Source organism: Aricia agestis, chromosome 1 (assembly GCF_905147365.1).
Source record: "Aricia agestis chromosome 1, ilAriAges1.1, whole genome shotgun sequence".
NCBI lineage: Eukaryota > Metazoa > Arthropoda > Insecta > Lepidoptera > Lycaenidae > Aricia > Aricia agestis.
In genome coordinates, this window is record NC_056406.1 from 707129 (window position 1) to 720642 (window position 13514).

The 13514-nt window shown below is 38.0% G+C and overlaps 1 protein-coding gene across 4 annotated transcripts in view; it reads left to right on the top strand.

Annotated features, from left to right (window-relative positions):
• The window catches only part of LOC121730453 (anillin-like), a 49300-nt gene that overhangs the window by 17194 nt on the left and 18592 nt on the right, over nucleotides 1-13514 (top strand). For 3 of the 4 annotated variants that reach the window (XM_042119493.1, XM_042119502.1, XM_042119518.1), the window contains one exon: nucleotides 3817-4351. In XM_042119493.1, coding sequence (XP_041975427.1) covers nucleotides 3817-4351 — 535 coding nt within the window. The remainder of the gene's footprint in view (nucleotides 1-3816; nucleotides 4352-13514) is intronic. The other variant, XM_042119510.1, reaches the window with a different exon arrangement.

The following is a 13514-nucleotide window of genomic DNA, read 5'->3' on the forward strand; positions in this document are numbered from 1 at the left end:
CCTCACACCTGGCTAGGGTTGGCTATTGATAGTTATTTAAAGATATACCGTGTTTCTTAAGCTGCAGAGTCTTATATTATAATTCAGACCCTAAACTTAATCTAGAAGGACCATAGGTTGGATAGGACCGCGCTATTTGGTAGCACATGACGTAAAATGCAAATTATATTTTGCTGCTGACACAAAACAGGAAGTGTAATAAATATATTATTATCGACAGCCCTCGCAAAGGCCGTGGTAGCAAATCTCGATTACCTGTTATATGATACGTCCGATTCCCAAGAATATATACGCGTTAGATTATTCTCGATCATCATGATCATCATAATCAACCGCTACTGCCCTTAACTCACTAAACCAATCACTAAAACCTCAAGCTAAAACTCCCGTATGTGAGGACTGAGTGTTAGGTTGTAGGCGTCTACGCTTCTTCGCGATAGGTTCCACTCGTTAAGCTCTTTAAATAGCTGTTGGAATAGTCGCCTACAACGGCCGAGGGGCCCTCAATAGAAAGGCTTCTGGTGTAATAGATATTGTGTCAAATCGTAATCGATCAATAATCTTCCTCTCATTGTTTCGTAGGAAGTGCGTAATGACCGAATCTAGGGTGAGAGTGTCGCCAGTCGCCACTCGCTATGCGCCCTACTTGTTACATTACACCACTTGCCAGCTACAGTGCTTGGGCATTTTCAAAAAAACGTGTACCCTTGCAAAAATATGTCTATATTTTTTAAGGTCATTTATTTACCTTTTTTTGAATGTCATATACAAGGAAAAATATTGAACTAATGGAATAAGTTAAAAAGAACGCTGAAAACGTTATATTATTCTGATATTATTGAAACAAAATCGAATTTTCGACGAAACAGATTCCGTTGTGCGACTAAATGTAAAATATAATTTTATACAAAAAAATACAGCAATAAATGGATTTCTTCGTTAATTTAATCTAGTGAAATGCATATTTAATTGCTTATTAAAAAAAAATTAGATAATTTCAAGGATCAACAAGAGTAGCAATTATTTTTAATCCATAGTGTGACTATGTGACCCAACCACTAGGTTATTTTTCATTTTTTTACATGAGTAAGTAATATTTAACATATTTAAAGGAGTTTTTATAACACAAAAACCTTTTATTTAAACATTTTTATTGTTGCACTACTTATAAAAGTAAAAAATTCTTTGATTTCATAGATTTAACTTCAATAATTAGAGGGACGAACATCTCATAATCATAAAGATGTGTTCACATGTCTACGAATTCCTAAGTTATTAATGACATCGGATTATATGCACGATCAAAGTGCCGAAATATCCATGCAAATATGCACGAAAAATGGTCGAAATATGCACAAAATATGCACAATCAAAAGTCACTTAATATTAAAATTTATTTTTTTTTTTAAGACTTTTCCGGTAGTGACATTAATAAAAGCGCCAATTTTTATAATTTCATAAAATCCAGGATTTTTAATTTCTTGAAATAAAGACTTTTTATTTATTTATTATACGCCAATAATAATTTTCTACCAACATTTTCCGATTGCAATCTTAATGCCCATGGAAGTTAAATTACCGAAATATGCACTATCAACGAAAAATTGCCAAAATATGCACTATCGCCTAAAAAGTGACATTATATGCATTTGCATATGCAAGTATGCAAATGCATATAATCTGATGTCTAGTTATTATAAATCTGCAAATATCAACGACACAAAATGATTTTCAACTTTACTGATAGAAAAGTAGTGGAAATAAAATCAAAATTTTTAAAAAACATAAAACTTTTAGGTACTTAAATTTTAAATAGTATATTTGTTATTGTTAAGTAAAGTCGACGCCTTTATGATTTGGCTGTAGCGATATCGATTTTTCTCAGCAATAACTAAAGCTAAGAAATTAAAGTTCATTGTCAGTATTTATCATGTCTTTGTCTTTGATTTACCCATAGCATAACACGATTGGTCAACTATTATAACACAGAATAATCAATCAAATAGACCTGTGTAAAAAAAAAGGATTCCTATTTTTCCCTACAGAGAAGAGTGATTTAAGCTTCCAAAAATGTACATGGATTGGTTCAAGCATACACTTTAATTTGCCCATAGCTTATATGAAATGTATTTATGGTTTTTAAATTACGCGACAAAACTATTTTGTCACTTACGCCCTTTCCATTTTTTGCTGTTCCATTGCTTGTTTTCTGTGAGAGGCCGGGCCGGCCTTTCATAGAAAACTAGCAATCTAAAACATATCCAAAACGGTTTTTTACTTTAACGCGGCGTCACCTTAACACATAAGTAATAAAAAATATATTTGTACGTTAATCGTACCAGTTTAAAAATCTCCAATTTTCATAATAAAACCGTGAATAAAAAAATAATTTATTTAAAATGTGAACTAAGCCTTATATGCTTTCCGCCTGTTGTGACTTGTCCGTTCCATTATATGTGACCATACGAAAAGTCACAAGTCGGAAGTCACGTAATATTACTTTCTTTTACTTTTAAAGTGTTTGTAAATAACCGATAAGAGTTATCACAATTTCATTTTTTATACTAAATACTAAACTAATTTTGCAACGTGTCAACAGTAAAAACAGTTGGAGAAAGTATAATAATGCTTACAAAATATGGTCACTTATCTGAACAAATAAACCGTTCCTGAAGAACCATCCAACCTGCGTCCGCGTCTTGTAGCAGATTTTTAACTACTAAATTTAAATTGAAGTTTCTCGATGTACAATGAAATATAGTGCTATCATTTAGTGCCGAAAATATTTTTGTAGTATGTTTATAAAACTAAAAAAAACGGTCACTAAACCGAACATTCCGGCCGGGTTGTTTTTTCATGATTATAATTTTAATTAATTTGTAGTTAAATTATGTTAGATTTTTCAATAACAAGACATTCAATTGATACATTAAGTATTTAAGAATCTAACATAAGTTTTTTAAGTAACTTACTTTAAGAAAAAAAATAGTTATTAAAGATTTTGTTACAACTTCTGGGAAGGGGACAGGTGAATTTAATAGGTTTCGGTACTTAAAAACCCTTATAAATCTCATACTAAATAAAATTATATACAAACGTGAATGTATTTTAATAAAAGAAAACTTGTTTATGCTCCTACATTAAAATTACAAAATGTTAGTATGTAATTTTTTACAAATAATCTGTAGCGAAGTCAAGGGACAAGGTAAAAACCAGGGGTACACATTTTTTTGAAAATGCCCGCTTACCGAACCATTGTTAGCTAAACATTGTCCTAAGAATCTTCAACACATCTTATTAAAAATAAAAATTTCATTAAACGTGTAGAATTAATAGAGATTATGTTGTCTCCATAGTAGGTAAACTATTAACGATTGTCTAAATTTAAAACAATAGTCGATTGTGATGCAAATAGCTTTGTTTACATCGACCTATGCGTCGGACGATCAATAGTTGGTGCCGGTCTCGTCGGGAACGCGACGTCCCCCTCGTCCTGAATCCCGATTATAAATAAACGGCAGGCGAAGCTCCCCAATTTGAAGTAAAACGCATCGTCCCAACTCCCAAGTCCCAGCACGGTGCCGGTACACGTGCGGGCGGCTGCGCGCGGCAGACGGCGCTCCGCCGGCTTCGCCCGTCAGTCAAGCGTCCGGAGCCAGCGGGGACTGTCGCCCCGCGCGCCGCACGCCACGCGCCACGCGCCGCACGATAATATTTACGTCCGCGAGCGATGCGACTCCCCCACTGACGGTGGCGGCTCCGTCGATATGAACACGTGCTCACCCCGCGCATTCCGCTGCCCTTCCCCGATCATAGGAGGGTGAGGGGTTCCGCCGCTCGGCCGGCCGATCGCGCCTCGTGTACGATTTCGCTCCGACACCCGACCCCGACCGACAGGACGCGAGTGCATCCGCGCCCCCCGGTGCAGTTGCGGCTCCCGATATGGCGGCGATGGCGGTATCCAACCCCACCGTGGCGAAAAAACCCTCGATAAAAAAATATAAGGCTCCCACGCCGCCCGGCTGCGACGAGATATGTGACAGCGAGAGGGACAAGGAGAACAAGGAGGAGGCGGAGGCTGAGCGGGCGGCCGGCGAGGGCGCCCCGGCCCCGGAGCCGCCGGCCGGCTCGCCCCGGAGGTTCCCGCCGCGGCTCAACGGCGCCGACCGCTCCTCCGTGCTGTCGAAGGCGGCTATGTTCGAGGCGGGCAGCCCGCGCGGCCGCGACCCCGCCGAGATGTCGCTGCGGGAGCGCAAGGCCCTGTTCGAGAAGAATAAGGGCGCCGCCATCGTCCCCAAGGCGCCCTTCGGCCTCGCGCCCTCCGCCAAGGCGCTACACCCCGACAGCAAAGGTGAGTAACCGCTCGTTCTTGTTTACTCCTGTGCCACTGGTTTTGAATAGTCATTGTGTTGTTGTCACACTTTTTTGTGCAGGTCAGCCGGTTCTGACCCTTTTCCGCGTGCGAATTATTGTATTGTTGTGTATTGTAGTAAGCAGACAGCAGGTAGCAGGTAGATAAGACGAGAAGCTTTGTCTATTCAGGGGGAGGTTCGTTCATTAATTAGTGCAGCGAGTCGGCGCTGGCGACCTGCCAACCGAGTTTGTTTATTTGCTGGCGGCGCGGCCGGTGTTCGCTACACTCCTACATTATTTTGATATTAAACTATGTATTTATTTATCTACGCTAAGTTGCAACATCGCGCCGTATTTTTCCGCTATTAATATCCTACTGTTATTCGTAGCTTCGTAGTCGACTCCATTATCGATCTGGAGCCATTCGAACGCGGAAGTTCCGAAGCCGTCTAATTAAGACACTATTCATTCAGACGTTAACGTGTCAGCTGGTGGGCCCAATTAAAGACCCCTCAGACGAGCGGTGGCTAGGACGATAATTTCGGGAGGTCCGTAACCCCGGAGATTGCGCCACCATCGCTGGAGCCGTGCGTCACCAGCGCCAGGCGTTGATGGCTTTAAAATTGCCCGCGACACAATACCAAATTGAAGGAAAACTATCGGTTATGAATTATGATTTATGTTTAATGATGTGTTTACTATTGTGCCTAGCTAATGCGTTATCCGGCGAATATGACTCCCTATAAAACTGATATTTTGCAAAATAGTGTTGCGTCGTAGAACAAACTCTAACTCGTTTTTGAGACGATTCATATTTATTTCGAATATGACCTTAATTACTCCTAAGCACATACAGCATCTTATCAGTATTTTTATAATAAATATTTGGACCGCCATAGACAGAGGTCTACTTGTTACGAATGGGGTCAGCGGCTCGCATCTGCGTCAGTGGACGTGTGACGCAATGCGGGCTTCCCTCGGATCACACACCACGCCTAACCCTCATCCTGGTTAATCTAGTGCCCGGGGAGTCTAAAGATCATGAAAACCCCACCTAAAAGTCATTTCGTGAATTTTTGTGATCGAGCAAGTCTAGGAGCGTAGTGTGTCTGTATGTCATAAATCATAATAGATCCTCAAGGGTCGCAGTGACGTCAGGGGTACAATGACCTGCCTTCAGGAAAAAACGTCTTAGTGTAGAGTAAGCCTTCAAGATTCTCGTCATAGTGTTGCGCCGGCTTCTCGTATTTGCGATGTCTTCTCGGACATTCTCGCCGAGAACCGTGAACGTCAAACAACAATATACAATTAGCGTCGTTTGCGACACGTCGTCGTTAACATCAGCTGAGATCACTAATTGCCGCTTGTAATTACCAACAATTATTAGCCTTCTTTTAGCCTTCCATTTAATATACTAATTATAATATTTTCCTCTGACAGTGTTGCATCAGACTTATGAATCCTTCGACTTCTCAGATTTCCCCACAAAACACCTCCTACTGAAACTCTGTTTTTATTCATCAGAATTGTTCATGTTTACTCTGACGATCCAGGAATTTATTGAAAGCGTTTTCTTTGCCATCCTTCTTGATCATCTATCAAGTCCTTTCACGTTAAGAGCCTGGTCCTACCTTATTCGGTAATTCTAAGGCGGGAACGAGACCCGGGTGCTAGTTTCGCTAGGAATGCGATGTCTTTATAAAACTCTTAAGATTGTTTTTACGTTCTAATTGAAAGCAAATCATTAAAACCTAAACGCAAAGTGTTCGTCATCAAATGTAAATAAGACGTGGAATCGCGTGACCAAGTTCTTTGTGCTTAATATAACAGTAGTACTAATAATTATTATGTACTGCTTTTAATGACTCACAACTCACAGGGCAATGATTGCAAGCGTCTACCTTCGGAGTTCTTTGACGCATTGTCAACTCTTGTTCCATGAATGTTTTGTGCAATGTTAATGTTAAGAGGGAACGCGGGTGCAGAAGAATTTAAATGAAGAAACTATTGCCATCACGCTTCACACTGCGCCGGCACGTGTATTGTTATAGAGACAGATACAGTAAATCGAGGTAACGTAGTCCTCTGATTCCTCCTTTAAAAATGTGTTGTGTAATGTGTTCCTATCAGAGATAATACCTACAACTGTGAACAGGCTGTAGTGTGCGTTAGTTTTTGGCCAGTCTCTTATATGTGTGTGTAGAGTACCTTTTCCATATCAATGAACTCATTAGCATTAGCGAGTGCTCGAGTTATGTTAATTTCTGTTCTGATGACTTAATGTCGGTTTATAATCATTAAAGTTTTGCCCTATTCGGCTGCCGACACTTCCTGTTAAAATTAACACGATATGGACGGTTTTGTGGTAGTTTTTTTTTCGTGTTTAGTTATTGAACTGAGTGTTGGATTTTTGTTATTTTCTGTAGGAAACTCTTTACTCAAACCATAAGTAGAGCACTATGCAACTAAAATTGTTTCTAATGAAATGCTAGAAGATGGCAATTAAGGACTTCAGGTAGCGTTGTGTTATTGTAAACATTGTTTAGGTTTAATATAACCGCGGTGTGTGGACTGTGGGCTGTGTAGTGTGGTCTACCACTTGTGCGAAATCTATCCCGTTTCATGAACACAATAACCATACAATAACGACAACAAACATTAAGTTATTATGAGTGGCTACTGGCTACGACCCCTCGTCTAATATCGGGCCATTACTCAAATTCATTTAAAAATTACGATACGCAAAGTCCGAAATCATTGGAATTTAATTAAAGTCATCGCGAGCGATATGTCAATGTCAATATATTCTATTACTGCCAGTGACCTCCATTATACAAGTACGCTGAACTTAAGATACCCAACTGTTTTTATGCCTATTTGAAGCGGAATCAGCGCCCCCAATGCGGGGGAAGAGAACTAAATCTAACGTAACTTGCAAATGGCCGCTTTATCGTTATTGGTTGTCATCACTAGTATTAGTTCCAAGTACTCCCACTACTGCTATTAGCGCCAATATGGCGACTTTCAAACGTCATTTTTACGTCAGATTTAGTTCTCTTTCCCCGCATTGGGGGCGCTGATTCCACTTCAAATAGGCACAAAAAATAGCTGGCATTTCAAAGGGTTATCATAGGTCCAGCGTACTTGTTTAAGGGAACAAATATAATGACCACCAAAAAATGCACTGATACCCTACACTTGTTTACCAAAAAAAGATAATTAACACCAAAAAAATAAAGTCTAAAATTGCAATACTACCATCTATTTTAGTCATGACAACACTTCAAATTGTAATCGAACACCAAATATAGTAAATGATCACCAAATAAAGTAAATGATCACCAAATATAGTAAATGACCACCAAATATAGTAAATCACTACGATTGACAAAACATGTAAGCATATTATTAACAAAATAGTCGGCCAAGTGTGAGTCGGACATGGAGGGTTCCGTACAGTTATAGAACAAAATTAGACTTGTGTTTTTGTATGGAAGCCCCTTTTAAATATTTTTTTTATTATTATTATTACCTAATTATTGAAGTTAACATAATATAATCAAGGCATTTGCGAAAATATCAACATCATCAGGTGATGATTTTATCGAAAACGGTCGTGTAAAACATAATTGTTTATTAATAAAAGTGAAAAAAGTGCATGAAAGTGTATATTATTACTGTGAAACATGAATTTCCACCAAAAAGTTACGGTACATTCAATATCATATACAAAAAAATAACGTTTGTTGTATGGGAGCGCCCCTTAAATAATAATTTTATTTTGTTTTAGTACTTGTTGTTATAGGGGCAACAGATATACACAATCTGTGAAATTTTTAGAAGTCTAGCTGGAGCGGTTCTTGAGATACAGCCTAGGCCCTAGTGAAAGACAGACGGACGGACAGACGGACAGATATCGAAGTCTCAAGAATAGAGTCCCGTTTTTAGGGTTCCGTACCCAAAGGGTACAAACAGGACTCTTTTACTAAGACTTGAATGTCTGTCTGTTCGTCTATATATCTTCTTCTCTTTAATAGGATATTTGCTAAATAAAAATATATTTGGTTATTATAATTTTACATTAAAATGCTAACGTATAATGTTGGTGATCAGTTACTAATTTTGGTGATAATTTTACATTAAAATGCTAACGTATAATGTTGGTGATCAGTTACTAATTTTGGTGATCATTTTACATTAAAATACTAACGTATAATGTTGGTGATCAGTTACTAATTTTGGTGACCATTTTACATTAAAATGCTAACGTATAATGTCGGTGATCAGTTACTAATTTTGGTGATCATTTTACATTAAAATACTAACGTATAATGTCGGTGATCAGTTACTAATTTTGGTGATCATTTTACATTAAAATGCTAACGTATAATGTCGGTGATCAGTTACTAATTTTGGTGATCATTTTACATTAAAATGCTAACGTATAATGTTGGTGATCAGTTACTAATTTTGGTGATCATTTTACATTAAAATGCTAGTATAATGTTGGTGATCAGTTACTAATTTTGGTGATCATTTTACTTTAAAATGCTAGTATAATGTTGGTGATCATTTACTTATTTTGGTGATCATTTACTATTTTTGGTTTTAAGATGTTAAATCTTTGGTTATCATTTTACATTAAAATGGTGGTCTGTATTTTGGTGATCGTTTACTGTTTTTGTCTGTGAAATGTTACTATTTCTGGTGATCAATTAATTATAAGCCCTTGTTTAATGGAGGTCAGTGATTACTGCAAATTGCAATGTTTTCACGCCAGACGGCCGCACTAGCAGTCAGCACAGACACTTAAACAAAAAGTTTTGTTCGACGTTTCACAACTTTTCTGTCAATATAACGTGTGCAGCAGCCAGCATGTCGGATTTTGGACGGATTATTAATTTAAGGTATGTGCTGGTAGCGCCCTCTGCTCCTTTGCGTAATATTCCCTAATGTCTATATTAGTAGAATAGACACAACTGACGTATTAGCGACGCGGTATGTCAAATCCCTTACATTTCAGAGTTTACACAAGTTCAAATGCAATATGCAACTTGGAAGACCGTGCTACCCACTTCCCTGCGACTACGAGCTCTGTAATTGAGCTACTATATACTACTATAGCCATAAGCACCGATGCAAATGATGGTAATGATTGACTAGTTTTTGTACGATCCGCTTTTCACTTTGCGTTATGTAATTAGCTGATGGCTCGAGGTTTCAGAGGCTCTTATGAGCAAAAACTCTATTAGACGTCAAACTACTTTTAACTAGTGTTTCTGTGTATATAATCAAATTCTAAATAATATATTAATTAACCATCCTTTCAAAATAGTTAGGTATGGTAATTTGTGCCTACCGAAGTTCGCTAATAAGCTAAATAAGCATAAATATTTGTCGGATCAGATAGTATAACTATTAATTATATCATAAAACTTAGTCGTGGGTCGTTTTTATTGATAATATGTATTATCAAATCGTAGAACATTACGTTATGAATTATGATGAAATATTTTAATACATGTACGATTACAAGAAAAGAAATCGAACCAAACAGATGTTTTATTTTTCATCGCCTCGCTTCAAATATTATAATAATGTATGTTTGTTCCTCGCTTCCTGGCCGAGCTCCTTTGTGTGTATTGTTTGCCGCACGATGCACATAGTGTGCCATATGCCATGTGCATACAGTCCATTATGTTTGACGTTGCACAATTTGCACAGCTAAAACACGAGTCACCAATTTCTCAGTATAAAAGTTTGGGACGCGTTTGACAAGTTTTGTGCAGATAACGCGTCTAGACTTTACACCCGACGGAGCCTGTTTTACCAAATTCTGATGTTTAGTTTCAACACACGTAGAACCTGTTGGGGTTTTTAGTATTAACACAACATTCTCATTTTTAAAAAGTGTAGTTTTAATACGACAAGAAGCCAGCAGGGTAAACTATTTGGAATAGACTTACAAGTTAGGTACAACCGATTAACAAACACCACAAAGTCAAGTTATATAGTGTCATGTAAGTTGCAAATAAAGTTGAATAAAGTACTTAATAGAAAAAACGTCATTATATTTTGTAGTTCAGGGTATAGTTATGGGAATATTACGTAAAAGTCGGAACAGAGGGCGTCACTTACAGTGAATATTGAATATCGGAATATTGACAGATACGTTGTCAAACGTCGATTTTTTTTATTGTTTACTCTTATGCTGGTTCTGCCTCTAGCGTGAAAAAATTGTAGCAATGTGTATATTGTATACCCATCCTACTGAATTAATTTGCCGCACTTAGCGGTCGCTCCTAAATTATATTGTGTCGGGTACATAGGGATTAGGGTAGGTGATCCAGTTTGGCGTTGTTTGTGAAATTAACTGAACAAAAGGTTCACACTTCACAGTGTGACTGTCAACGTCAGCACGTATTGTTTTATATTCGCTTATTATTTCATATTTTACAGCCCGCGACACCGCGATACCGCGATACGACCACAGCGTATTGTGTTGCGACGACACATTATATTTATCTGCAAATCTCTGAGTTATCGCGATCGGCTGCGGATGTTGAATATAAGCAGCTGTCAGGTTGTAGACCTACTTCTAGTTGGTACCGCTAATGTTTTGTTTCATCTGTAAATAACCTGCTGAAAATGTAGCCGACTAAATTTATGATCCTTGTTCCCTGTTTTGTCTATGCTTATTAAGGCTTATTCTGAGTCTTCAATTGGCTTATATCTCGTGCTTTGTGAAATAATTTTAAGTTTTTTAAGCTTAATACAAAAAAAAATCATCGTTATTGAAAAGAAGAACTCTTGTAAACTCCAAAAACACAAATTTCAAGTTGTCATTATTCGATGATATCTGATGATATTTACTATTGATGATAAAAATAGTTGGTAAGTACGAAATAAACGTTCAACAATAGTGTGACAGTGTTAGATTTATCATCTGTGCGAGGTCGCAGCGGGGTCGCCTGGTTCCACGACAGTATCTGTGTCAACACTCAACAGTCAATGCGGTCGCCACTGGCAGCAGCAGGCAGCTACGATGTACAATATATAAAATGCTTGTTTCTTACCTTACTGACTTATACAGTTTACGGGATAAGTTTTCCTCGTTAGCTGTGTATGTGTAGCCGACTGATAGCTGTTTTAGGAAAGGTAAATGCAACTAAATCGAGCCAACGTTTCTGACGTTGCTAAAATTTCTGGAAATTCATTATGCTTACCTTGTTTTAGAATAAATAGGAGTAATGACGAAAATATACAAAAGTTACGAGCATCTTTCCTATCGTCTTTATTATTGTCGTGAAATCTTTAAGTGTTTTTTTTTAATGATTAATTTAATTTCATCTTTGATCTTGCTTTCTTCTATCATTAATGTGACAGTTTTCGTCTGAGCTAGTTCCGTGATGTTCAGCTTCAGATGACTGTCCGCGAGTGGCGAGTGGCGACGTCTGTTAAGTGATAACGGTGCTACGGTAAACATTACAACTTTTATTTTTTGCAACCGGGTCATGTAATGTGCTAACAGAAACTATTCATCTCGATGAGCATAACATTCTTTTTCGCAAAAGATCTAGGCTTTAGATAGGATGTTAGCTGGTTTATGTAGAGCGCACGATTTGGTACGCATAATACGGGTACGGTGAGATCACTTGTCGTTGCCCCAAAAGTTTTAAATTGTAAAAGTTTTTTTTTTATGAAATAAGGGGGCAAACGAGCAAACGGGTCACCTGATGGAAAGCAACTTCCGTCGGTTCGGCGAAACACAGCGCAAGCGCTGTTTCCGGCCGGCGTAAGAAACTCGCACGGGGCCATCTTTTACTAAAAAAATGGAAAATTACAATGTTATGGTTTTACAGCTATGTAACAAAATTACAAGAAAAGTAAGGTTACTTTAGGTCAAGCAAACTTACTTTTCAATCAGGCAAGGTCAAGCAGGTGCTTGGATTCATCCTATTCCCAAGGTGTGCAAGTCTATAATTTTTTTGCATTTCTTTTTACAAGGTGTGTGTAAAAAGAAATGCAACAAAAAAATTATAGACTGCTATTAAACGAGCCTAAAATCATGGGAACAATGTTCTCTAACCGTTATCGTCCCTGCAATTACTGTAGAAAATGTCAAATAATGCCGTAAATTATAACTAGGTGCTAGGTAACGTGTAATTTAGCCGCCGTCGCGCTGCGTGAACACTCTGGATTTGGGGCGGAGAACTGCGGTGGGTATTTGGACAACTAATGACCTGATCAAATGGGACCGTAACATGTATCAACAAAGGACTAGAAAAGATAGCACACATCAGTTGTTTTGTCCTCTAGGCTCAGGTTAATGTGTACAGAATAAATGGGAGTAATGGCGATTATGCTCATTTGTTTTTCGTTTCAGTCGAGAGTTACTATAATGCGGAAAGAGGTGTCGCTCCACCTGTGTCGGACAATGTGGGCTGTAGATTGTAGATCGTGGGGAGCGAAGACTTAGTAGTAGCAATAAGTCCTGAAATTAATCAATAAAAGTCCAACTTTATGTAGATTCTTAATTAAATATACATACGTAAGAATAATTTCGCTCACGAGGCGTGGGGGTCCCCCAAGGTTGAGTTTTATCATCCGTTACAATAAGGGAACACATTATGCTGCTGTTAGCCTAATTACATTACTACAAGTTAGATATGTACGCCTTCGTTTGCTTTTCTGGGGCTTATAGCTAAATTAATAAGATAGATCTCCTCCTGAAGAAAAAATTATCTGCTGTCGTAAAAAAAAACGAAACATCTAGCTTATATCTTGTATACGTACATGTAGATATTACTTCTATATGTAAACTAACAGAAAATAATTTCGTATATATTGGCTGGTTTTCCCAGACATAAAAATTGTCACCATATTTTGAGTCTGGGAAAACCGATTTCTTTGAATGGGCGAAAGTAGGTTATGGTGGTTACTTTCTTTTTTTGCGGAGAGCTTCAATTGTCCTTTAGTATAGGTACTTGAGCGTTATTCCTCACGTCGATCCATAGTTTTTGCCTGGATGTTCCGAGGTCACGTCTCAAAGTACTCGGCCCTCTAAATCAGTGTTTGTTTGAACATGGCCACAGTGTTCGTGTGCGTGCGGTACAAAGGCACTCGCGTAGTTCTAACACAAAAAAACGAAATTGCCCGTA